At 47.4% G+C, this 25,886-nt stretch overlaps 1 protein-coding gene across 3 annotated transcripts; it reads right to left on the bottom strand.

Moving 5' to 3' along the window:
* Positions 1 to 277: 277 nt before the first annotated feature.
* On the bottom strand, positions 278 to 25,201 carry TMEM184B (transmembrane protein 184B). Of its 3 annotated transcripts, XM_048958527.1 has the most exons (10): positions 25,112 to 25,201; positions 15,491 to 15,751; positions 12,740 to 12,905; positions 9,513 to 9,603; positions 8,902 to 8,977; positions 6,115 to 6,206; positions 5,670 to 5,839; positions 4,729 to 4,923; positions 3,835 to 3,858; positions 278 to 2,833 (listed from the first exon to the last, which is right to left on the bottom strand). In XM_048958527.1, exons 2-10 carry the CDS (start codon positions 15,689 to 15,691, stop codon positions 2,592 to 2,594), a joined length of 1,257 nt encoding a protein of 418 aa, XP_048814484.1. In that variant the 5' UTR covers positions 15,692 to 15,751; positions 25,112 to 25,201; the 3' UTR covers positions 278 to 2,591. The 3 variants fall into 3 exon arrangements, with proteins under 3 accessions (XP_048814484.1, XP_048814495.1, XP_048814473.1); XM_048958538.1 differs by lacking the exon at positions 25,112 to 25,201 and having other exon boundaries at positions 15,491 to 15,821; XM_048958516.1 differs by lacking the exons at positions 3,835 to 3,858; positions 25,112 to 25,201.
* Between the last annotated feature and the right edge of the window lie 685 nt (positions 25,202 to 25,886).

Raw genomic sequence — 25,886 nt, 5'->3', positions numbered from 1 at the left:
AGAGAGTGCGTTTGGTCTTTCTTGAACTTCTAGAGCTGTCTTGGGAGACCATAACGCTGTCTACAATGACCTGAAAGGAGGTAGTAGTTAAGTGGGGTTGGCCTCTTCTCCCAGGCAACAGCAGTAGGAGAAGAGGTGATGGCCTTGGTGATGGCCTTAAGTTGTGCCAGGAGAGATTCAGGTTGGGTACTGGGGAAAATTTCTCTCTGAAAGCATGGTGCTGCATTGGAAGCATCCCAAACCCAAAATTGGTTCAGAGAAGTCACACGGAGGCAGCTGAAGTACAATCTATATTATCTCTATATTTTTATTTGTCGTCATATTTGCTCATTTCTGCAGAGTATAACTTCACAAAGACCAAAATAGAGAGAGCGGCTTGTCGCTGAGCTCACATCAGTTAAACACAATAGGTACAAAACTAGGTGGCTCTGTCTTATTTATCATACTTTTTTTTTTTTCTTTTCAGTTGTTTATATACAAAGAACTACTCTACATGGAAAAAATAATAAACAAATCCCGTGGGTATGTTACATGGTAGACAAAAAGGAAGGGCGAGGAGGGAAAGGGAGTGAGCAGCTCTGAGGACCTACTCCTGGCCTCAGGCTACCACAGAACTGCTTGAGAGAGCCAGAGATGCAATCGGTCTCAAGCTCTGGGTCTTCAGGTTAGGGATTTGCTCCTCCAAACCAGAGTGGCTTCAGAGCCGATCCTTGTCCTGGTGCTGGCCTATTGCAGGGGAGTGCAGGAAGCTCAGAGATGGTTTTGCTTAGTGTTATAAAAATATATATATAAAATTATAATGCATGGCAGCTGGCTGTTATCTGGGCGCTAGCTCTTCTCCAGGCTTCTCCAAAGGCAGCTAGTGCAACAGAGTTATACTTTAAACCTCTACAAACAGGAAGCTTTGAGAATATCCAGATCCTATGCACAGCATATAGATGCAGCATACATTTTAAAGTCATGTTTAGAAAATGCTTCCCCAAGCCTGGAGTTTCTTCAGGCTCAACAGGGCAATTTCTGAGATTTCAGATCTTGGCCATCCAATGCAACAAACGCTGGGGATGAGCATTGGTTAAGTGACACTGGGACATCATCGAAGCCTGCAAATGCAATGGAAGGGAGGAAGGGATTTTGTCCTCTAAAAGAGAGGGGAAATTTAAAATAAATATCCCACGCTAAAAAACCTATTAATCAAAGCCACAGAAGATGGAGAGAAAGCTCAAACTTCAGTCCTGCTTTCCAAGTGGCTTACAGGATGAGGAGTTTTATACCAAGCCCACAAAAAGCCTGGTAGATAGTATCTATGTGCCTACTGAAGCAGTTAGGAAAAGCAGGAGCCAACTTCCTGGTGTTGCAGGGCGTGCTGCTCCTGACCTGGTAGCAGTGCTGAGGAAACAAGGAGCTCTTTGCTCACCGTCGCTTGTGTAAGGAACAGAATGAACAAGTGCAGTAATCAGGATACAGGAAGAAAGGTGAACTCTGGGCAGTACATCAGACCCTGCTTCTTCTAGCAGAGCAACAAGGGGCAATCTGGAAAGGGGCAATCTGGAAAGGTTCTTCCCTTCCCTGATACTCCAGTCAAAGGGCAAAACTTGTGCAGCTTGCAGGGGAGGCCACCTGCAAGACACCTGGGCTGGGACCTGCTCTGACAGCTGCTGGTACAATCCACAACTCTGAGAGAGGCAGCACTGTTGGTAGGGGGCAGGGAACAAGAGGAAAGAACATCTTAGTGTTCACAAATGCTCCTTTCCCCAAGAGTGATGAAAGAGCCAGAGCTGTACGGACTTCTACCACCTGTCACAGTCGGTCAATGCTGGTTAGCAGGAGACAGATGCTCCAGGCAGCATCTTGCCCCAGGAACGCAGGGGAGATCACCTGGTGATGGAAAACTCTGCCCTTGTGAGATAATAATTCCAGCCCTGCTGAGCTCCAGCAGGCAGCTTTGACAGGAACAGAGAGGGCAGAACAAGATGACAGTCCTGCTCTCTTCCCCTACACTCACTCAAATATAGGCCCTCACAAGCAGCACTTAAGAGGGGTGAGAGAAGACGTTCCATACTAAATATTCACTGCAATGGCTACAGAGGGTCCAATCTCCAGTCTGGCCCTCAGGAATGCTTATCACTGCATCCTAATCCCATTTCCCAAGGATCACAGAGACGTTAGTACCGGGGAGCTGGGGGTACAAGCTGTGCCTACATCAATCGTTCAGGAAGAGGAATTCAAAGCAGTCAGGTCGTCCAGTTGAAAACAAAACATTTCTGGCCACGATTCCAGGCTCTGGCCAGTCACACGCCACATCAAGCTGAGCAGGTGTGGGAGGCAGAGCCCCAGACAGTGGAACTTTGCTTCAGTTAATTCCAGTCAATTGCTGCTGTAAGGAATGGGCTTGAGAAGCAAGTCTTGGCCATTCCCCTAATTCCATTCCACTCGTTGCGTCTGTACCCACAAAAGCTAATGGGAAATGCCCACTTCTGCAATCTGCACTAAGAGGTGATATGACTTGCTTGTTTCTGCTTCAATAAATTAAAAAAAGAAATTAAAAGCAACCAAGGAGGGAAAACGATAGCTTGTGCTGGCAGTTTTCCCTCCTAGAACTCATCATCAGAGCTCAGCAAGAGGGTCTTCTCGTTGTCACGGGCCCCCGAGCAGCTGTGGGAGCGTGAGATGACGTGACTGCCATTGCGCCAGGGGGGGCCGTGCTCCAGCGTTGACTGCTGGGTGTACTGCTGGTAGGCTGGGGAGAAGTTGTGGATTGCATCTTGGACGATGTCATGGGGGTTCATGGTCTCCTTGAGGCTGCTGGAGATGCTCTTCATGGGAGCACAACGACCTGTTGGGGTGTGACGGGGAGGAAGAGGTGAAGAGTACCACTGCTTTCCCCCATATGCCTTAACATGAAGGGAAGAACAGGGAACATGCGCTCCTAGGTCCTGCAGAAATTACTTTACAGAATTCCTTAAGCAGCAGCTGAAGAAATGCCACACAAATAAATGGTGCCAAGTTTTATCAGGAGTGCTCCCAAAGTCTGAGCGAATCCACCTCAGCAGCAAATAGGGGCCATGAGAATGGGATGTACAGCAACAACCTCCCCATGTGTGACCTGAGCTGGCTCAGGGGTGTGACAGAGACAGCCAGGTAAGGAGGTGCTTCTGTAAAGGCTTTTGGAAGTATAAAAGCTCAAGAAACTTCTAAAAATGTCAAAGAAATGGTATTTGCCATTCCCACTCACTGGAAATGGGTGGCATAAAAGCACCCACAGGAAAGAAATCATAAAAGGGGAGAGGAGAACACAGGAGATAAAGGAGGGGAACGGGCAGTACAAGGCAGAACCACAGCTGGAGGGTGTCACAGCAAAGGATGCAGCAGTTGAAGCCAATCCCAACCAAGTGCTAGGCATTTTTCTAGGAGCTGCCATTTCCCCCAGCCTCTAAGTTCCGCTTCCAGCATGGGCCTCTGGCTCTGCTCAGCTCTTGAGGATGAGCTCTCTCAGTGACCAAGGCATGCTGATTAGCTGTAGCATTCATGAGAGAAGGGAGACCGGGCTGAGAGGGAGCAAACCAGCTCCTTTGAGAGCCTGCTCAGTTTTTCAGGGAGGAATGTTTCATACAGGCCCAACACGAATGCTCTAACGATGTGTTACACCACTGTCAAGGGCTCTTTTACAGTGTATCCAGACAACCCTAAAGCAGCTGTGTGAGGCAGTCAGATTACAGATCTACAGGAAGGGGAGCAAGGGACAGGGCAGGTAGCAGGCAGGCCGGGAACCAGGACAGAACAGCATATCCCAGTTAAAACCAACTGAGACAAACACATAGAGCATGCTGCACCTACCGTATGGCCCATATGATGGAACGGCTGCATCAGGGACCAGTGGCCAAAGCAAGGGAGAAAAAAAAAGGGGGAGGGGAGAGATGGAGAGACAGAGAGAAAAAGAGAGAGGAAATAACAAGAACTGAACAAGACCCACCACCGCATCATCCCCAGTGTACAGGACAGCAATCTACCCCTTCATCACACACAGGTCTCACCTCTCCTAGCTCTAGCCACTGCTCTTTCTAAACCTCTGGGGGCAGCTGGGATGGAGGGATTATCTACATGAACACTTCCCCAGGGCTGCTGTCTTCCTGCAGCTCAGCGCAGACTCCCATCCACCCCCAACAGGAAGGAATACCTTTATTTGGGGAACCAAAAGCCCCATTTCCCTGAAAACTTCCACCTTTATCTTCCCCAGAATAAGATTTCTAACAGCTCCACCTTCAAAATCATTACAAGAAGATCCTCCTCCTCCAGGCAAAACATATTGCTAAAGCACAGCCTCATCCTCCTGCGCTGGAGTCAAAACAGAGCCTGTTTCAGGCCTTGTCCCTCCTGCCTCCAGACTATTGCACAATCCGGAGCAATGGAGTTCCCCTTTGGGGAGAGAGGAAGAAGGACAAACCCACTCTATTGAAAGGATGCAACTTCATGCCACCCTGGAGGTCTGCAACAAGCTATCATGGGTGGCATACTAGGGAACTGAAAAGGGAACAATGCAATTCAGGAAAGGTTTCTGGCCTGCTGAACTGTTGCACAACGCATCGGCTCAGACACCACGGAGGAGGGGATGTGATGTTTTTCAAGCATGTAGGTTGAGAGTCATATCAATGTGCTGGATCCCAGAGGGATCAATCTCCACCCAGTCTTGCTGCCAAGCAGACAGGCCATGTGCATTGGCATTTTTCTTACCTTGTGCATCAAGTCTCTTGTCTGCATACACCTTGTATGTGAAGGCATGGCGCAAGGCAATGGCTGCAAAGAACATCTCCACACAAATGATGAAGTCCTGATATCCAGCAGCTACCGTGCCTTCACCCACAGACACGTTGGCAGAGTGGATTTTGGGGATGGCACCACACTTTTCCAAGATGGCCAGAAGCATCCCTAAACAAAGGAATAACCTCACGTAAACGTGCAAGAGAAGCGTGACACTCAGTTGTAAGAAGGATATTTTCCCCTGTCCATATACCAGGTGGCTGAAGAATGCCAGAGAAGTCAGAAAGCTTGTGACCAGATGGCTCAACATGATAAACTAGACAGCTTATTAGTCCGTCTATGCACAGGGAGGATGGGCCAAACTCCAACAGCCTAAATTCCATCTAAGTTCATACTCAATTAGCCTTTGAAGTGCAACTCGGTAAACCAAAGTAGGGCACTGAATAGGGAAATGCTTACAACCTGTTAGTAAGAAGCATTAAGCTGAGGTGGAATTTAGCCTCTCTGATGTGGCGTCTGCATCATGATGTGTACGTATTCTGAATGTCCTTCACAAACATCAATATGTGGTAGTGTTTCTGCAGCAGCACACGTTGCATTCAGCTAGCACAAGAATCACAGATAAGCCACTACAGTTTTGTATACAGAGCACTAAAAAGATTTTTAGATGTGCCACTTTAATCAATAAAATGCAGCACGCAGATAAAACCTCGGCACCTCACGCTTTATGATTGAAATGCAAATCAGCTCTCCCTAGAAAAAGCAAGAAAAGGTTACAAAACAAATACAACAATAAAAAAAACAAAAAAGCAGACAGACATTTGGACTATTAATCATCCGCTCTATCAATTCGAGCATCTGAGTCCCTGCACAGAGCTCTTTGTGGCTATAAAGCGAAGGGAAAAGCAGCTCACCTTGCCAGAAGGAGAGGAAGATGACAGATTTCACCATGAAGAACTTGAGGACTGGGCTGTAGGGACTCAGAAGCTCACGTGTGGCAAAGTAGAAAAGGAAGAGGGCATACAGTGCCAGGCTGACAGAGATGTTGTAGATGATCGTCACGTAGAGGTAGCCGCTGGTTACACTGAAGAGAGCAAACATACAAACACCTGAAAGCCCTGAAAGCCCTTTCCCTTTGCCACCATCACTGGGGAGCACCAGGACTCTAATTTCCTTCCTGCCTCACTGTCCCATTCTCTCCCCCAAACTAGAGCAGAAGAAAACCTGAAACCAGCAGGCTTACCTCTGCCCTCTCCTCTCACGTACAAATTCAGTTTATGTACATCCCATCTCCATCTTTTCCCAAGGCCCAGCAGAGAAAGGGAAACTGAAACCTCCATTCTAGCCAAAAATACTTACTCAAAGTCACCATCCTGGTATTTGTCAAAAGCCTGAAGGATGACTGTGCTGATCGCCATGAGGGGCTTCACCACACAGAATTGCAGGGTAGCCTACAGGAATAAGAGAAGGGGAATGAGAAGGCAGGAGGTGAAAGAGGCCACCATTCAAACAAGCATCCAGTGGACAGTGACAGTGACCTGCCATGCAAGGCAATGCAATCCAGCCCCAACAAGGAGTCTGACACTTGCTAATCGATTGTGCTTGAGGACTGAAGCACCCAAGAGGAGACAGGAGATTCAGAGGAAGTATGTGTGCTATTTGCTTGTACAGGATGGAAAGACTCTAAGGCACTTGGGATCTGCTCTATCCACAGGCACTACAGGTATAAAGCACGGTTTCCAAGAGGAACTCTCTCTCAAAGCCAGCACAACCTCCATCCTTCTGGAAAGAGGGAAGTCGAACGCTGAGGTCTTAAAAGAGCACAGGGTCACGAACCTAAAAGATCACTTGTATCTCCCCAAAGAAGGCTGGAACAGCCTGGGCAGGTGCTGACCTGCATGCATGCAGGGAGGACTGTGCACAGAAAGAAGGCAAAACCAAAGAGGAATGATTGCTCTGGATACAATGCAATTTGTTAGTGGTCATAAGACTTCAAGGAGATTAAAAACCCCAGCACATGCCAGTTAGTGAGTCACTGTAAAGATGTGAACTGGAAAAGGTCAGGCTAATTGGTAAACAGCTCTGTCCTCTGAGCTTCCCCTCCTTCCAATCTGCAGATGGCTTAACCATTTCTCTGCAATCCAAACCATCGTGTTTTATTTTTAGATGCTTCCCCAGAAGATGCTATGGCATACGGGAAGCATGTGCATTGTGTGTGACCCAGCTGTGAGGGTCACCAGACACAGATCCAGCTAACAACCTCGATGGGGACAATTTTTAAGGAAATGATCTGTCCAGATTTTACATCACAGCCACCAACAAACCAGCAGACTGCTGCAGGATCTCAGGCAATGTGTGCAGACCGACTGACCCCCACCAGGCATCTGTCTGAGAACAGCTTGGGATGGAGAGAGGGGATGGAAAGGAGTGGTTGCAGTACACAGACACCCTCACGACTAAAGGGACTGGGAAAAGCAGAAAATACAGGTGGAGGAGGTGGGAGGCAGCACTAGAGATGCTGAGGGCCAGAGTAAGATGGGCAAGGTGCTTGTTCCAGCACACTTCTCTTCCTGATTATCACACTGGTGGGATCCTGCATAGATTAGCATTGAGATCTGCTCTGTGTCCCTCTCCTCTCCAGGAATTTGCCTTGGAAGATCTCACTCACCAATCCTGGAAGTCTAGAAGTACCAGAAAGTGAGTCTTGGTGTCAAAAACCTCTCACCAAGGCAACATGTAAGCTTGAGCCAAGAAGCACAGAAGTACTTAGCACATCACTTTGCAAGACACTTCACTCACAGCCCCCACAGCAGAGTTGGCTGTATGCAAAGGGCTGGCCTGACTAGAAGAACTGCTGCCAGATAACAGCAAAGCAAGAGCAAAATGTCCACCTAAGCCAGAGTTAAAAAATAAGCTAAAGATTTGCAGAAGCCAGCAAAATGCCTAAGAAAAAGTGCTTCTAATTTTCATTGTAGTGGGGGAAAAAAAAAACCCAAACTTTCCAAACACACTCATGTGCAACCCACATTGATACTTGCCAGAGGCTGCAGGACATGAGAAACAAGAAGTTTAAGGGAAATTCTCACTTCAGCACTCCTTCATCTTGATGGGTGTAATGCCTTCTTATGACATGTTTAAAAGGCAAATGTTAACATTATTAGAAGCAAAAAGATTAGCTAATGCGTGGGATCAAAATGGGGTGTACAAATGAAGAGCAACAAGAGAAGCAGCATACAGGGAACAGTTCAGGGAAGAAAACAAGGAAGGCATGAGAGCAGAATACAAAACAGACAAACAGTACATAGAAAAGAAAGATGTGTTCTTTTCATAAAGGCCAATCTGGATGTTACTGTGAGTCTGCATTGTACCTCTGATGTTTCTCCATGCTGCTAAGACACAGATGATGGGGGCACAATGTGGAGAAGAAGGAAGGGCAGAGATCTAGCCCCGGAGACTGAAATGACAGTGAACTGAGCCCCTTCAAAGCATCAGACGTGCTTCATGTTGTCTCCAGAGAAACCTCGTGTGATAATTTTGGTCAGTGAACAAGGCCTTAAAACACACCTGCTGTTTCAAGGCAGCCAGAGGTGACTGACCTGATGAGCAGACAAGGGCTATATCACGGTTTAGATCTCTCTTGTTCCCTCCCCCTCAACATACCCAATTCAGCAGACAGACATGGTGAGCAATACTTGGTTCCTCCTAAAAATCATTGTATTGTGCTTAACCTCCACCCCCTCCTCTACTCCTAGCCATGACAGTAGCACTGTCAGTACAGACAGTAGCATGGATTTGGGAGGTTGTTACACAACTATTGGGTGTCTGCAACACAACACAGCCATCAATTTCTCAAAGCTGGGACCTCTGTAATCCCAAAAGGGAAGAGGAAATCCCAGGGCTAACATCAGATCCAGGAGATAAACCCTGTCTTTTGCTAGGCCTTCTTAATTTGGGGTTAAGTAGAAAATGTTAACGCATCTCAAAAAAAAAAACACAACACTGTCTCAGCAGCCTGTCTCAAAATCACGTTATAAATCCTCTAAAAGGAACACACACCTCAAAGTTCAGCAGCAAAAAGGCAACACTGCCACCTTGCCACACAATTCATTCAATTCTGGAGGACAGCACAGCTCCTTCAGCCCATACCTGTTTGCAGAACCTCAGGAATCCAATTGAATAGGTCTTTCCCCACAGGCAGCAAGTCCCATATACGCAGCTGGACCTGAAAGAACCAACAACAGATTGCAAGGATTAGAAGCCAGATCTGGGCCTGAGCGCAAGATTTCTACTCTCTCTGCCTGCCTCCTCTGTAGCAGTCACAGGACTATGATTTCTCCAGTCATGACTACAGTTACAATCACAGCCTCTTTCAGAGACATATTTAGAACAACATTCTGACTTCATACTCCAAACTTTTTTACAATTTATTTTAAGCTGAGTAGCAGGGAAAAAAGCAGACTCCAAAGGAAGCGCGCACAACCAACGGAAGAGAGGGAAGATAGAGAGGAGAAAGGAAGAAAAGGAACAAAGGAGCAGGCAGGTGTTCAGAAAAGCTGTGAATCAATCCAACGAGCCTAAGAGGACACGATCAGCTTGACCTGTCTTGCAGCAAGATAATGGTAAATCATCACTAGCCATCCTGCCCAGACCCAGCAGGCATTTGCCACCTAACATAGTTTTTAGGGACAGGGATAGACACACAGTAGACTGGCACAGAAGGATTAGCACACTGTGCTGCAAGCAGAATAAATACTCACTCGATTGGTTTCCCTCTGATCTCAGACATAATGGAGCTCTCCCCTCCCAAGTACTCATAGCAGAGGCTGAGAAAGTTGTATATTACAAAGGCTGCAAAGACATCAATGAGAGTAAAATGACAACCAACATCAAAACAGGTGCAAGGACCGAAAGCAGGCAACAGACCAAACATCAGCAGGGACTGCTTATGCAGCATCTTTCCTCTTAAAGCACTCCAGTTTGTTTTCACTGCATTTAACTCCCTACCTCAGCATTCACAAGACTGTCTGAACTGGAGTTTGGCCAAGGTCCCAGGCCAGATCTACTCCTCATGCCAAAAGGGTCACAGGACCATTTAAAACTGTGGTCAGCCTGTTTTACTTGGCAGCTGTAAGATGTCACTCTTTGCAGAGTTCCTGTGCATTATTCCAGGACATTACACTAATATTAAATCATATGGAAAAGTTATTTCTGATTCATCAACCATATCTCCTACTTTTGCCCTTTGAAGTGATGAGCACTATCTCTGAAGTGATGCACTGTAGACCTAAAAGTTGGAGAAAGTGTTTCCACCAATGAGTGAAACTTTGTTTTCATGTCTGGTGGATATTTTCTACAAACAGGCTTTGTGCCTCATTTCCTCAGAAAGCTGAAACTTCTTGTGTACTCAACAGCACTCCTCGTGGGTTACTTCTGTCCTGCCTCCCTCAGCAAGTTGGTACAGATGAGGAAGAGCCTTCTCAGACTGATCACTCCACTTCAATTCTTTTCAATGCTCAGCTGAGCTGATACACATAAAACGAGACAAAGACACAGTGGAGAGGACTCTTATCATAATTACTGACCCATTTCCTTTTCAAGGGATCCAAAACCATTTAACTGTACATGAAGTTAGCTTCCACAAGTCTTGGCTGCCACTCTCTTCACTTCTCATAATCACTATTGGATCAGACAACACTTCTCTCAACTTTATTTCCTATGATATTCCATTCCAAGACATTCCCCGGAATGCCATTACTGAAATCCTGGTTTGGGCCTCTGGCACTGACATAATACAAAACCAAAACAATTTGGGATGGAAACGGAAGTCTCAAGGGACCTTGGAATAAGAACAGAAGCCTAATATACTGTGCTGAGAACCTGACCTCACCAAGTAACCAGTTATTAGACCTCAGGTCTATTTTACCACCTGGAAGAACTTCCACAGTTCACTGCCAGCACGGACTCTAATTTGTTCTACAAGCATCCAAGCTATGTCCTAGAAAAGAGGTAACTCAACACTGCCCAAAATGCTCAGCCTCCAAACATTATATTAATGGCTTCTAGATGTGCCTAGCTGGCAAGAATGCCGCAGCACATAAAAGCTTGTGGTATACCTGCTTCCATTTATGTAACTGGGAAATTGCTATTCCATCTGTAATCTTAGTTACTGACCAGAGTTAGGTATGTTCACAGTGCAATGACTCTAAAAAGCCATAATTAGGAAAGAAAACACCAAACATGGAAAAGTTATTTAAATAACTGCGGTAAGCTCTTTTGCCTGCAATTTTCCTGCAGCTTGGGTGACAGCTCCAACCACTCAGAGGAAGAAAAGCAGAGCTTTTCCTATTACCCTCCAGTGACCCCTGCCCTCTGATGTGGTCATTACAATACCAGCTGCCCATTCCACAGAAGAGGAAATAAACAAAAAGTTGAGGTGGGAGAAGAATCTGCCCCTCCACCCCCCAAAGAAACAAATGCTAATTATCAAAGCTAACTGCAGTAGCAAAACAACTGTTCTCCCATTCCTGATCTGCATTCACCAGATGTATTCACATCACTGGTGTAACAAAAAAAAAAATCTACTCATGTCAGTGATACTGCTTTCTGTACAAACCTGGCTGCTGGAGTCACATGGAAAGAACACCAGATGCTCCTCCTAACACACACTAAGAAATAAGCCCATAAATGGCCCAAGATAGATGTCAGAATGTATCAGCAGGGTCTTCTGCGATTCCCTAACAGAGAGTTTTCTAACCCAACAGTTCCCAACATACAGTCTTTGTAAAAAAAAAATAATAAGTGAGGAGGAGAATGGCAAAGGGAGGAGAGAACAAAGAGACAGCTTCAAAGCAGTCCCCACAGAAAGCAATGGAGAACTTGGTGGCTGAATGTGCTTTCACCTCTACCTGCAGTCCCTTCACACAGCACAACATGCCGAGGAAATCGGTGAGCTCTGGAGCGTGGGCTGCCTCCTGAGCAGAGGCTCTGATGTTTGCAAACTCCCTGTGCAAGGCAGAGGGATAATGGCTGTTGCTAGGAGAGGAGTTTTGCAGCACAGCAGGCTTCCTGCTAGACCTACACATGCACACAGGGTGGGGAAGTAGGGAGGAACAACAAAAAAAAAGAAAACAACAGGCCCAAACAAAGCTGCCTTCTGAATTGTGTGCACACGTTTGCCATCTGCTGCTGCTGCTGTGTCTCAGGGCACTGACATGGATGTGAAGGAGGGCCACTGGTCCCTTAAGCTGATTAACTTGTTCACGGTCAGGGGCACCTCTCTGCAATGCAGATCTCACTACAACGATTTAATGCAGGTATGGTAATAAACTGCCCTCAAAAGCATGCTGCCAGAATGCATTCTCTCCTGTGGGTGGGCAGAAGGTTCTTTTTTGGATGAGATAGATGTTTAGATAGTGTTTATTGCAGAGTAACTGTTTTTCTCACATAAAACGTTAGTGGTATCATCTGCAGCTGACGACCAAAAATGAAAGCATCGCTAACTCATCCTCTCCTGCAGGACTACGAAGCATTTCACCCCTCAATAACACCAGCACGCGGAGGCTGTGCCATCACACAAGGGGCCATAAGGTGAGACAACAGGAATACTTCACTAGCAAACAGTTCAAAGCAAGCATCTGGTTACTAAGGGCTGTTCTAAGAGCTAGAAACCAATCAATCCCTTGCTTTAAGCACCCACATTTTTTGCTTTCTACCTTCCTGAAGCAAAGGACCAGGAAAAATCATAAACTTTGTGTCTGCAGAACACAAGAGGGAAAGCTCAATGTATCTTGTTGTGCTCCAAGTCCAGGAATTGACAAGGTGTCATTTTTCAATCACTGAGCAAGCCCTGGTCAACCAGTCAGACAGCCATAAGACTGCATCTCAGCAGAAGATGTAGATGCTTCTCCTTGTTCCCAACCAGCAGCAACAGTTCTCTCATGGTAGAGACTTCCCACCTCCCCCACTGTGTCTGAGCCCTCCTTACCTTCATAGCAGTCCCGCACTGTGCCAAAGTAAACATAGTACTGGTCATTGGTGAAGAACAGGAGACTGAGCCATGAGTCGAAAGCATAAATGGGCACAATGAAGAGGATCCGAACGATGTAGCGTTGCTCATTTGGGCAGCTATAGCAGCGAAGGTGCATGTAGATCTGGGAGGATGGAGAGGGAAACCAGGGTCAGCAGCATGCACAGTAGAGAGGAGGAAGTGGAACTGGCGAGCCAAGTGGGAAAACAAATTCAGTAAAACAACTCTTGGTTGTCTCAAGAAACCTCAAGGTGATAAGCATTAACAAAAATGCTGTTATCTTATGGCACTCATACAGCATCCCTCAGTTCATGGAGAAAGGACAGGGGGAGGAAAACGAAGCGGAAGCATTTCTAACTTAGCTTCTCGTTGGGAGCGATCACACCATTATTATCATCACCTTTCTCTTCTTTTGTTCATCATTTTTTTTCCTGTTGCCAATCTCACGTTCCTCTTATCCTCTTTTAAGTACCTAAGATTGACAACACTGCAGGTTCCTTTTCTCTGAACAGAGAAGCACACACTCACTGTGAACACGCTCGCTCTCCAGGCAGTTCTGGATGTTTTTAAGACTTTCACCTGAAACAACCTGCGAGTGCCCTTCGCAACAGCGCAGAGGCAACGAGCCACAGCCCATCTGCTCAAAAACTGCCACGCAGCACATCTGTGACAGCATGGCCATGAAGCCTCAGCCACCAAGGGAGCACCGTGCCAAGCACTGGGCTGCGCTCCAAGGACACACACAGCCACACCACTCACTTTGCCTGGCTGTCTATGCACATGCCAATCCCCCCAAAGTCATAGGCTGAGGGCAGTTCAATGTCCTTACCCTCCTCATTCTCACTGCCCACAGTTTTTTGGCCATTCCTAAATCCCACAACGAAGCCGCATTTTTCACAAGACACTCACCTGGTGGAAAAGTTATTCAGAATCACAGAATCATTAAGGTTGGAATAGACCACTAAGGTCACCTGGTCTAAACATCAACCCATCCCCACCACACCCACCAAACCATGTCTCTGTGCTGCATCTACATGCTTCCTGGCAACCTCCAGGGTTGGTGACTCCACCACAGGCATACTCTGAAGATGAGCACCACTCCTGGAATGGCCTAATAGCACAGCAGGAGCTTCAGCTTGTGTTGCAGGTACTCTACAGGCCATGGAGGCAGCAGAGGGCACGTTCTCCAGAGGCCAGGCCTTTGCACAGCAACCCTAATCAAGCTGCTGGAATTAATAGCACCTTGTTTGTTATGTATCTGCCTTATGACTGGCTGATTTGGCTGCCTGCAGTAACACAAGCATTTGTTTGCAGCTTCGCCCTTCATATGGGTGTACACATGATATGGATGTGCTGTGCAGATTCTACGGGGTCTAATAAAGCACACATTGATGACCTCATTTTCCTCTTGTGAGGGAGAGGAAGTTAACTCCTTTCATATCTCTCTGCCTCTTGGCCAGGTTCAGTCAGAAGGGTTCAAAATACATTTCTTCCCTCTCCCCAGCCCGCAAGGATTTCCCAAAAACCTCATTTCCTGTCAAGAACAGGTTGAAAATAAACTGATGCTAACTTAGTGATATTTTTTCCTTGTGACAATCCCAGTGACACACCTCACCCAGCACAGAGACAGCTGATACCCGGGTTCACATGACTCCAAGCTTTGCCCTTGGGATGTCACAAGAGCCCTGCAATCCATGTGCCTACAAGAGCACTTTAGACAGGAACTGCTTTCCTGCAACAGGACAACAGCGTGTTTCAGTCAACAGAGTCTCTCCAGCACTGAACCTGGAGCCATTTTTTCTTTAGAGAAGGGCATCAATGCCTAACTACACAACGCTACACTGCACAGTAAAGATTTTCTTCCTACCCTTGGTAGGTGATCAATTTCTGCCCCGAAACAGGAAGACCCACAGCACTTGCAGTTGTTACCCAAGCTGGTGAAACTGCAGGTGTTACTCTTTCTTATTCATCAGTGACTAATCCACTTTTGAGCTTCACTACCCCCTGTACGCCATCAACAGGCTGTAGTTTCCTAGGCCTCAGTCATCACTCTGGAATCTATTGACCAACAGGTACAAAGCACAGGTTGATAAATAACAGGGCTTGCGTTTCCCCACTGTTTTTCAGTTCACATGACAACCGCATAAGAGAGAGGTACAGAACAGGATGAAGCATTCGAGTTGTTCTGGCTCCCAGGGCACCTACCCTGAAATGAGGGGAGGGGAGAAAAATTAAAACAAAATGTTTCCTGCTACTCCTTTCCGCAGCAGAGTTCAGCCTGGGGAATCCATTGGCACAGTAGATCAAAGGGAGGTATGTCAAACAACAGATGACCAGGATCATTTAGCTAGCAGCTGACACAACAACAAAATGGCTAGCTACAGCTACAGGACCTGGGAAAGGACAGCTTGAGAGAATGCACCTTTCTGCAAACTCTCAAGAGAAGGCCAAACGTTCTGCACCTGCTGGCTGTAAAGAGTTTGTTTCCTCACCAGTCAGACTACAGAACCTGGGCAGAAAAAGGCCTTCATACAAAAGCTTGACCAGCATAAGTAGTGCATCAAAACCCCAAAGAAGAGGTCCTCGTACCGCCTCAGAGTCCACAGCCCTCCATAACATAGCTGTACCTGGCAGAGATTTGCAAAGTATCATGTATTCCACCATGTGGGGAAAGGGGGAGAGTCAGAAATAGCAGTGACAGGGTTTTACCTGATGGCAGGTGATGAGCAAAGCTGTCCATACAAAGAAACCTGAGATGGCCTGAGCAGCGGTGGTCATAAGGAATATCGGTTGCTCCACAGCTGTGGGGCTGCCATCCTCTGGCAACCAGGAGAAGTTGGGAGCCACAGCCGGCGTGGTGGCAGCTGACCCCAGTCTGGGGGCTGCGGTGACATCACTCATCACCATCATGGTGCCTTTCTGTGTGAGGATCCACCTGGGATTGCCGAAGAACTGCCCGAGAGTCAGGACCTGCCATGAAAGAGAAGCAACAGCAACTGAACTCAGCTGGAAGGACTCGGGAGCACAACAGTAACAGTGCTTTGCCTGCTCATGCTTTATGAACAGCACCTGGTAAGCCTGCCTCTGCCACCCCTTATATACAATACAACAGACCACAAGGTACTCAGGAACCTCTTTTCCACTCACAACACAGCTGTCATCCCCCACCTGCAACAAAAACATGTAAGAACAAGATGAACACCACATTCTCCTACTACAAGGCAAGGAGGGCAAGAAAGCATCCCCATCCCTTCCACAAGCAATCCCTACCTCTCCTAATGCCATTCTGAAAGGAACATGCAGCCCAAAGTGCTTGTGTTGGAAGGATATACACTGAAAGCTCTCCTGGCTAGGAAGAAGAGCATGAAAGTGATGCTTTTATCAAACACCATATGGCATGGTATACTTAGTCAGCCTATCACTAACTCTGATAACTTAGCATCATTTTCTCTGTGATGTGAATTTAGCCTGATTGGTGTTTAAAAGCCAGCTGACCCATGAAAACACACCCAGAACAACGCATATATGCAAGATTACAAAGCAGCATTACCTATGGGTGAAAAGCTGCTCTCATTCAATGGAACAAATTCTTACAGGTCCAAGTTCTAAAGCAGCTATTATTTTCAGTTTGGTCATAAGGAGGCTCTAATGTGACCTCTGGGTTGGAGGAAGATAATCCACTTAAACCAAGATCACAAGCAGACTGCCATTGGCTCTGTGAACCGTAAGAGCTGCTTTTGCTGTTGTCGTAGCAAAGACACTATCACCAAGGGAAACAGCATCATATTGCCTCCTGACAACCTCCTAATAATTTTAGGCATGCCCTTTTTTTTAAGAGTGCACAACTGCTGTGGTTTAATTCGTAAGATAATTGTCAAATTTGGCTTTTCTTAGCTCTCCCCAGTCACTCCAAAATATTCCTGTTCTAAGTTCCAGCTTTCCATAGCTGCACATAAAGTTGCAGGAGGGGCAGGACATGGAGCTCCACTCTTATTCAAGCCACACCAACAGCGCAGCCCCAAATACAACACTGGGCACATCATCAGAACAGGGAATTGAAAGGGAATGGCTCTGCTTCTCTGCACTTCCCTCTTTTACAAGAAGCTGAAACAGCAACAAGGGTTAAGCATTCAGAAGCAAGGGCGTTTGCAAGTTCAGATTGTATACATAACCTTAATACTGCCCTCTTGTGATTGTACACCAACTGTCTTTAATTGAATTATTATGCACCGTTCCTTGCTTAATCCCCTTTAATTCACAGTCATTGCAACCAGTAACTCTTTCCAGTGCTGTGTTTGAAACAAAACATGCATGGTTTTTTCAGTGGGACTCTACTTCTGTTCCCCTGCCCCAACCCACTGATCTGAGAGCACCCCTTATCCTCAGGGCATCCTCAGGACATGTTTGCATGGGTCAGCACTACTTCTTGATTATAACCTTCAGCTCATTCCCCTTCCTAGTGAAACACGAAGGAAAGCTGCATTCCTGAACATCCAAAATTAATACACATGTCCAAATTATCCCTTCTAATCAGGGTAGTGAGGCACTGGCACAGGTTGCCCAAAGTAATGGTGGATGCCCCGTCCCTGGACACATCCAGGGCCAGGCTGGAGGGGCTCTCAGCACCTGATCTACCTGTAAGTATCCCTCTTCACTGCAGGAGAGTTGCACTAGATGACTTTAAAGGCCCATTCCAACTCAAATGATTCTGTGATTCTGTAAGTGGACACCCACCTCCATCACAGCATCACCCCTACCACACCACCTGCTTCCCGTAGTGCCTGGGGAAAAGGTCCAACATCTACAAAGCTATCTCCAGTTCTCCTGCATTTTCCCCTTTCTTCCACTCTGCCACGACAGTTAGGCAGCAGCCCTGCTCTGGTCAGCCTACTGGATGTAATCTCTTTCTGTGTGCTCCTCCCAGCTGGCTCTATCTTTGCTGTTGTTTCTCATGCATTTTAAGCTACATGGGACAACCATCTTTTTGTTCTCTGCCCGCAGAGCTCCCAGTACTGTGAGGTACCGATCCAATGACATTACCATATGGCAAAGTAGGGGCATTTAGAAACCTACATCAATTCATTTTGTATTGCACTGGGAATCCGACGCATTATAAGTTTCATAGGAGAGAATAATAAAATCTGGAAAATACCTTTAGGATCATCTAGCTCAACCAGCCATCACCACCATGCCCACTAACCACGTCCCTCAGTGCCACATAACCTTCACAGAATCACAGAATGGCCAGGGTTGGAAGGGACCTCAAGGATCATGAATCTCCAACCCCCTGCCACATGCAGGGCCACCAACCTCCCCATTTAATACTAGACCAGGCTGCCCAGAGCCCCATCCGGTTTTGCCCACGGTACCCACATGAGCAAGCCCAAGTGGCCATAAAGCCTTGCTCACTGCCCCAGGTGGGAGAGGGCAACTCAGCTCCCTGCTCCCAGACTTAAGCCTTCAGTTCCTTGAGAAGTCTCTGGAAGAATTCCTCGTTCTTCCATCACATCCTGTTTTCTCCTCCAGGTCATTGCTTCCATTTATAAGGGACAGTAAAGTTACTTGCACCCTTACTCCCCCCTCTCTGGATTTCCCTCTGAAGCTTTCCCATCTCCAACTTACTACCTTGCTCCCCCCGGAGGTAACCCGCAATACAACACATTGTAAAGGAGCAGGAGAATGCGTAACCAGGAAAAGCACTGTGTGCTGGAAACTGGACCGTACCCAGAAAGTCTGTCTGGGTAGAATTATAAAGGTTCTCTAAGATCATCCAGTCTGCCAACCCATCCCCACCATGCCCACTAACCATGTCCCTCAGCGCCACATCCACATGGTTCTGGAACACCTCCAGTAAACACCTCTGGACCTCCAGTAAAGAGGTCCCCACTTTAGGAGTACCAGACTCTGCTCTCAGAGTGAGAAAAAGAAACAACAAAAAAAAAGAAAACCATGGGCTAATTATACAAGATAGCTATCCTGGGATGCCAAACAGCATTACCAAGACCCTTACAGGGAAGGGGCTCCATGCTGCACAAGAGCGGTTCTGCCGCTCGCTGGCTGCGCCCATAAGGCCCACGGCCACAGGAGAACAGCAGTGCAGTCGTTCTCCATCAGAAACAGATTGCCATCCCTGTGTCTTTTGGAAACAGAGACCTTCTGTCCCTAACACTAACACGGCAGCTTCTTCCACCAAAAATAAACTCGGAACAGTAAACAGAAGGAATCTGGCGCAAGTGGAAACAAAAAAAACTTCATTTTTGGCTTGCGTCAACGCATGGAAAATGTTAGCAGTGAGGAGGAGCTGTTTCTACATCAAGATAAACAGCCATAAATACACCAAGCCCACTCCTGACACTGTGCAAGAGGAGGGAAGTGGTGCTTGCAGCACTGGGTCCCCAAATTCCTGCATGCTCTGAAGTGCAGTACAGCTGACAGTGGGACACCAGGAGTGAACGGCAGCGCTCCGAAGCTGCTCCCTGCCATCTGCAAACACAATCTGCGCTTTTAAAATAGATCATCTCCTCTGAGGCTGAAAGTATTTCATTTCTGAACTGCTGAGAGAGCAAAGAACGATACACAAAGCTATCCCGGGAAAGAGCCTTAACCACTCAGCCTCCGTCTGTTACACTGGACAAGCTAAGAAACAAACCCAACCTGGCTGCAAGGCCCTCCTGGATGGCTGTGAGGTGAGGAGCTGCTCCTCCTTACACCTGACCCCACACTTACCATTGTGCAGATTGATTTCAAGTCAGAACTTTCTGCTTTTATTAGACCACGGGGAAAAAGCTTGGCATCAGTGAAGCAGGAGCTTTGTGGTTTTCAGAATGTCCCCTACATTTGGAAGGAGTACAAGAATGCATGACAAAATGGTTCGAGGTTTATTTTAGACTATTTTAATTATAAGAACGCCCAGAATTGCCAACTGGGATCGGCTCCTTCCATTGTGCCAGGTATATACTGCAAATTTGTAATTGATTTAACTTCTTTTCAACCCCCAAAGGCACAGCATAGCCAGCTGATCTAACAAAGGGTAGAGAAAGCAAGAAGGAAGGCAGGACTAAATAATGCCACAGAGTGCCAGAGCCCCTGGTGCAGATCAAACCAGTGATAGCAATAAAAGAAAATCAAATGCTTTTAAATTTATTACATCTTAAATTGCTTTTGCTCTCTGGGGTGGCATCTACTATAGTTAGCTACAAGACATAAAAAGGCCTCAACGGTGTGTTTTTAAGCTCTCCAATCACACTCCTGAAACAATCTGTGAGCTAAGTATGCGACCAGCCATGCAATTTCAACTAGCGTGACTTATTTACATGTTACTACACACACTGGACAAAACCTTCATAACCTCAAGCTCCTGAAAGTTGCTAAGCATCACATACCTCGTACCCATGCATGTAACACCATCCTGACATGAGCCGTGCTGCGCTCAGCTAGGAGAGGGATGTGCTGTTCATATTGAGAGAAGAGCAGCAGTGAGGTCAAATCAGCATGTGGGGAGCAGCAGAAGGCAGGTGCTGGAGCTGGGCATCCAGGAAGGCTCTGGTTGTCCAGGTAAAGGTGCACCCACCCTGGGCCATATCTAAGAGATAATCCCACACCTGAGTACAAGCAGGAGTGTACAGCACACACACACACACACAACTTTCAGCAAGCCTGTGCAACTTCTTCTCTCGTTTTAAGAGAATCACAGAATATCCTGAATTGGAAAGGCCCCACGAAGGATAACTGAGTCCAGATTCAGGCTGCTCCTAGCTCCTACCACCCCTCCATTTAGCTAACCCACCCTAACGCAGTGCTGCTTCCCCTCCACAGCACCCATTTAAAACTCAGAATCAACAACAAAACCCTTTTACCCCGAGCCGCCACTCTTCTTTCCAGAGTTTTTTTCTGCTCTATTAATTTCTGTTGTCTCGCTGTACTCATGCAGCCCTCCCCCCCTCTCCACCCTCCTCCTCTTTTTTTTCTTTTTTAGCTGATTGACCCACATTGTAATAGGTCAGCATCCAACATCCAGTCCCTTTTTCGGAAGGAGACAGGCAGAAGAGAGAAAAGAGGAGAGAGAAGAGGAGAAGGGATGCTCTCATCCTTCCGATTGCCCTTTGAGACTAGGGCCATGCACTGCATCCCTTTGCCATGTTCCTCACAGCTCTGCTTCACATCAACCAGTCCAGCCCTCTGCTCCCAGGAGAGAAACATATGAAGACTAGAGATACATTCTGCAATTGGCAAAGGGGAAAGAGGCAGCGAGAGAAAGGATGTGTTGCAAACACTTGCTTCCGGTGCCACAGAGGAAGTTTGCCTTTCATCTCCCAAAATCTCAAGAACAAAGTCAAATCAGAACTTATGCCACCACTGCTTGCCTTCATCCTTCCCCATTTCAAAGTGCTGAGGTACAAAAGACGAGTCTTGACACTGCTACAGGGTATACAGTTACTCTGTGAAGCATCACTACTCTGGTTTTGTCCCAGGTACATTCTTCTTGTCCCCTGTTATTCCACCAAGAAAAACAAAGATTCAACAGATCAGACTTCTAAAAGCAGAAATAGGAGCTCTGTATTCCTGGACTCCCGGATAAGGAGGAGAGCTCCTTCCCACAGAAAGAGGCAAAGCCCTGTATAAGGAGAGAACCCAGACACAACATTTCCTTTACACAGAAGTTACCTCTGGAAGCTCAGAAGCAGAAAGTGATCTCTAGGGAAGGAAACCAACCTGATGCCAAAAGCACAGTGAGTAGAGACAGGAGTGGGAACACCCTTGCCTGGCCTCTTCTGAAAGCTGCTACAAAACAGTATTTTTCAACAGTCACCACCATTAGCCATGTGTCTTCAGCAGTGATGACCAAGAGCCTGCACGATGCACTCATAAAAACCTGCACCAACTGAGGTGACCCACTGTTTCACAGCTGCCATGATGGCAATGCTGCTAGGAAGATGTTGCCCACGCAGCCCATCTTTCATCAGCACAAACAGATGGAATTCTGAACTATATGGCGGGCGCTGCACATCAGACCAGCCAAGACATGGCAGTGTGCTCCACAGTCTTTAAACAGGCATGGAGCCTGGCATTATGGTGTTGCAAGAGAAAGGTTGTTTTCTTCTCTGGTTAACTCTGCAAGTTTGAGCTTTCTGCTCAGTCAGTGTCATGATGTAGTGGTCAGAGCTGATGGTTTGTCTGGGTTCCAGAAAATTCAGCAGGATCTCCCCTCTCCTATCCCAAAAGACAGTGCACAGTGCACATTACTTTACCACCGAGGGCCACATCTTCAGCTCCATACACAGCTCCCTGGTTGTAATCTGATGATTTGCACAAACGAGCTGATTGAGACACCTGACGTGATATGCATGGCTGTCACCACTGCTGAAATGTACCACTTACCACCACACTGTGCTCACATCCACTGTTTGGTCACATCAGTGTTCAGCAAGCATCAATGAGCGTCGAGAGGTGCCATTTTTTCCACATGGAGGAATTTAGTGACACACCTCTGCTTCATAGGTACTTCCACATCAGACACCGTTTGGCCAGATTGCCCCTCTGCTGCCCTCTGTCACATAGCAACAAAACGTAACAAAATACTGATGGGAAGGTTCAAACTTCACATTCACCTCTGATGTCATGGGCCAACACCATAAAACAGGAGGCATTACTTCCAGAGCAGCCCTTGTCTATAAATAACGCCTTAAAGCTCTGCCATAAAATCAGTGCCATCACAGAGATACTGGAACAGGGGAGAGTCTGAAAGTCAGCTTGAGAGGGGCCACTCCCAGCTGTCTTAGAGCACTTAGCTGCCAGCATCCTCACCCAACTCTAACTGCTCTTCCCTAACAAAACAGCCACAAAGGGATGAGATATGGCGTGCCATTAAGAGAAGAACTCTCTCTTTTCCATCTCATTTTAAGTGACCTGGAGAGAGAAAGGTACTTTCATCACTACTGCTTAGGCTGTATGTGTGCTGGAGATGAGCAGACAACTGCAGGCTCCCGAGCTATCAGCTCTGCAGCATCTGATATCATCACGGCATGTTTTACAGCCCTGGGAAGGAACAGTGGCATGGCAAGGTCAACTTTTAAGGCATTACTTCATCTCATCTCCTTCCCAAGGCTTCATTGCCACTCTAGGTAACGTGTGGCATTTTCTTTGCTGAACCACAGAGGGTTTTGTTTTTGTTTTGCCACATACTAAATAAGGTGCCAGATGCACGACACAGCCAAGGAGGGAAGAATGCTTTCAATTTAGAAAAGGCAAGCTGAAACTGTGATGCCATCTCTCTCTGCTCCTGGTCACTCTCCATTATCCAGTGTCCTCAAACAGCTGATCCTTTCAGTGTAACCAGAATCCCACACACTGTGGCTGTAAGATGATAACAGCAGCATCTCCATCCTTTCAATCCAGAGACAGACTTGAGGATGGGGAGACAAATATGCACTTACCCAATGGGTTAAGTGACATTCAGTGCTGCAGGTAGAACACGTAAGGTATTTCCTTCTAGAATTTCCTGTAAATTATGCCCCTCGGGGGCTTTAAGGATCTGGTGACACCCAGGTGCAGCAAGGCTCCTGGGCAGCTTGCCCACACGCTGCATTTTCCCTGAAAATGGTTTGTTCTGTTGCATTCCCAGATGTTTCACTTACACTATCACAAACAAAAAAACCCTCAGAGGCTGAGCTGATTGTCAAAGACCAGAGACAACCTTGCTGGGAGCAAGTACTTATCCTCAGGAGGAGGATGGCTAGCAAGAGAGGCTCCTGGAAGGTGGTTAGAGCTCACAGCCTTCACTGAAAATATTTCACCTCCAAAAACACCCTGAGGGTTGCCGTGCTGAAAACATGAACTGTTACTCCCCCCTAAATTAGTTCACAATAAAAAAAAAATGAAAAAACACTTCCAAAAGATGCTTCCAGTCTAAGCAGTACCATATTTTACAGTTACTTTAACTGAGTGTTTTAATTCTCCTTATCACTTTCAAACAGCCTTCAGAGCCCTGCATGTTCTGGGAGGATGTAACATCTTGGCAAGAAACTGTTCTCCTTCCACAGGAAAGCAAACCCCAGAGAGTTTGGGAAGAAGTAAGAAAGCACATACACCACTTCTGGACCATAGTGTTAAGTACTTAAAAGCTCCTCCACTGGACCAGAGTGGACACACAAGCATCCCGTACTCCTGAGGACACCTGAAGCAGACAGCTTCATCATCATCGCACCACTCCTTTAAGCCCTAGCGTTTAGTGTCAGTAGCATCCTGAAAATGTGAATTTCCCCAAACTACTGCACAAATACAAATCTTCAATATAATGGATCTGAATAGCAGGAATGTATCTAAAGAGATTTCTGGTCCCTTTTAGGAAGAATGCTTAGCTCTTGGATTCCAGGAGAAATTCCAGCAACACAAGTTCAGCGGAATAGGTAACTACTGTGTCAAACAAAGTCAAGTCTTTGTTAGCAGGATGTATGCTCGGTTAAAGTTTCATTGATTGTTGCCTACTTAGTACAAAATAGGAAACAGACATTCCATAGAGTCATTAAATGGTTTGAACTGAAAGGGACCTGAAACCCCACCCAGCCACACACCACCAGCTTAGGCTGCCCAAGGCCCCATCCAACCTGGCCTTGAACCTCCAGGGATGGGGCACCACAGCTTCTCAGGACAAAACATTTCTATTTCCTCTGCAGATGCTGTTCTGTCACTGATCACCCCATATCTTTTTCTCTTCAGCACTTCTCCAGGAGGAAGCCTGTCTTCTTCAGCGATTACTTCCAACCGAGCTCCACACGTGGCAAGAACGTTTCCAAACTTTCTTCACAATGCTCCCTCCTTTGCTATCTCCTCTCCGTCTCCCACATCTCTTCCTCCCCTTCCGACAGCTTCACCACCTTCCAAGGAGCTTTCACAAAGCCGTCTGAAACCCACTCCATCCCTTTTCCCGGATTACCACTCACCAGAACCCAGCGACACGCACAAGCGTCCCCATCCCTTCAGCCTGCCAAGCCTGAATCACTCCTCACAGGACGACCACAACCTCCAGCAGGCTCCCAACACACACGCGATACAGGAACGCACTGACAGCCTCCCCGTACACCTACACAGCACCCACGGAGCAGGGCAGATCCCCGCACAGCCCCACGCGAGGCGACACAGGAAGGTGACACCCAGCAGCAGCGCGGGGGCTGCGCGTCCGTGTGGGCAGCACCGCCCTGAGGGGAGAGAGCGGCGTGGGGCGCACAGGCCCCACAAGGCCCCGCAGTTAGCAGAGGCCGCCTCACCGAGGGGGCTGCTGGTTCCCTCGAGCACCCCACGGTACCGCCACCCTCCTCCCCCGCCCCGGCTTACCTGCGGGCGGGGCTAGGCTCGGCCCGGCCCGGCGCTGGGCTCGGGCCCTGCCCCGCTGCCCCGCGGGCGGGCGCCGGCAGCGGCGCTGGGGCAGGCGGGCGCGCGCGGCTCTCACCAGCCCATGGCGACGCCGGGCCCTCCCCGCTCGGCCCTCCCCACCTGCGCATGCGCCGTCCCTAGAGAAGGAGTCGGAGGAGGAGGTGGTGGCGGGGCGCGGGGAGATGACGTCACCGCCCCGCTCTTAAAAGGGCAGCGCGGCCCAACGACGCTGCTCCTTCACGGCTTGTTTTCAGGTTGAAACGCGAAAAGCGCAAATCCCAAATTCCTCTGCTTTATACCAAGGGAAGGGTCCCGGCCTGCTGCCCTTCAGCGATCAACTCGGATCCCCTAGAAGCGAGGCCCCGCATTGCATTTCAGTGCCTATCCTGAGGCACGACGATTTATTTTTAGTTCCAGTTTTCCTGTAATTGCACACTCACAGCCGTTCCTGGAAGTCAGAACAGGGTGGGCTGCACGGCAGCGCTTCCCAGGGCCCAGGCCCTGCTATGAGAAGGAGGCAGCACAGATGCTGGTGTCACTTTATCATTTTCTACTTTATTACTTCAAATTAACAACCACGATAAAGCTCAAAAAAGTCCAATATTTACACAGGAAAAAAGTACAAAATCCCCCCCAAAGTTCTTCAGGTTTTTTTTTTTGTTTGTTTTTTTAAATTACAAAGTAATAAAAAGTTTCGCTCTTTAATTAAAAAAAAAAAAAAAAAAAAAAGAGAGAC

This window comes from Lagopus muta, chromosome 1 (genome assembly GCF_023343835.1).
Source record: "Lagopus muta isolate bLagMut1 chromosome 1, bLagMut1 primary, whole genome shotgun sequence".
In the NCBI taxonomy this organism is placed as follows: domain Eukaryota; kingdom Metazoa; phylum Chordata; class Aves; order Galliformes; family Phasianidae; genus Lagopus; species Lagopus muta.
This window is presented reverse-complemented; position numbering and strand designations above follow the sequence as displayed.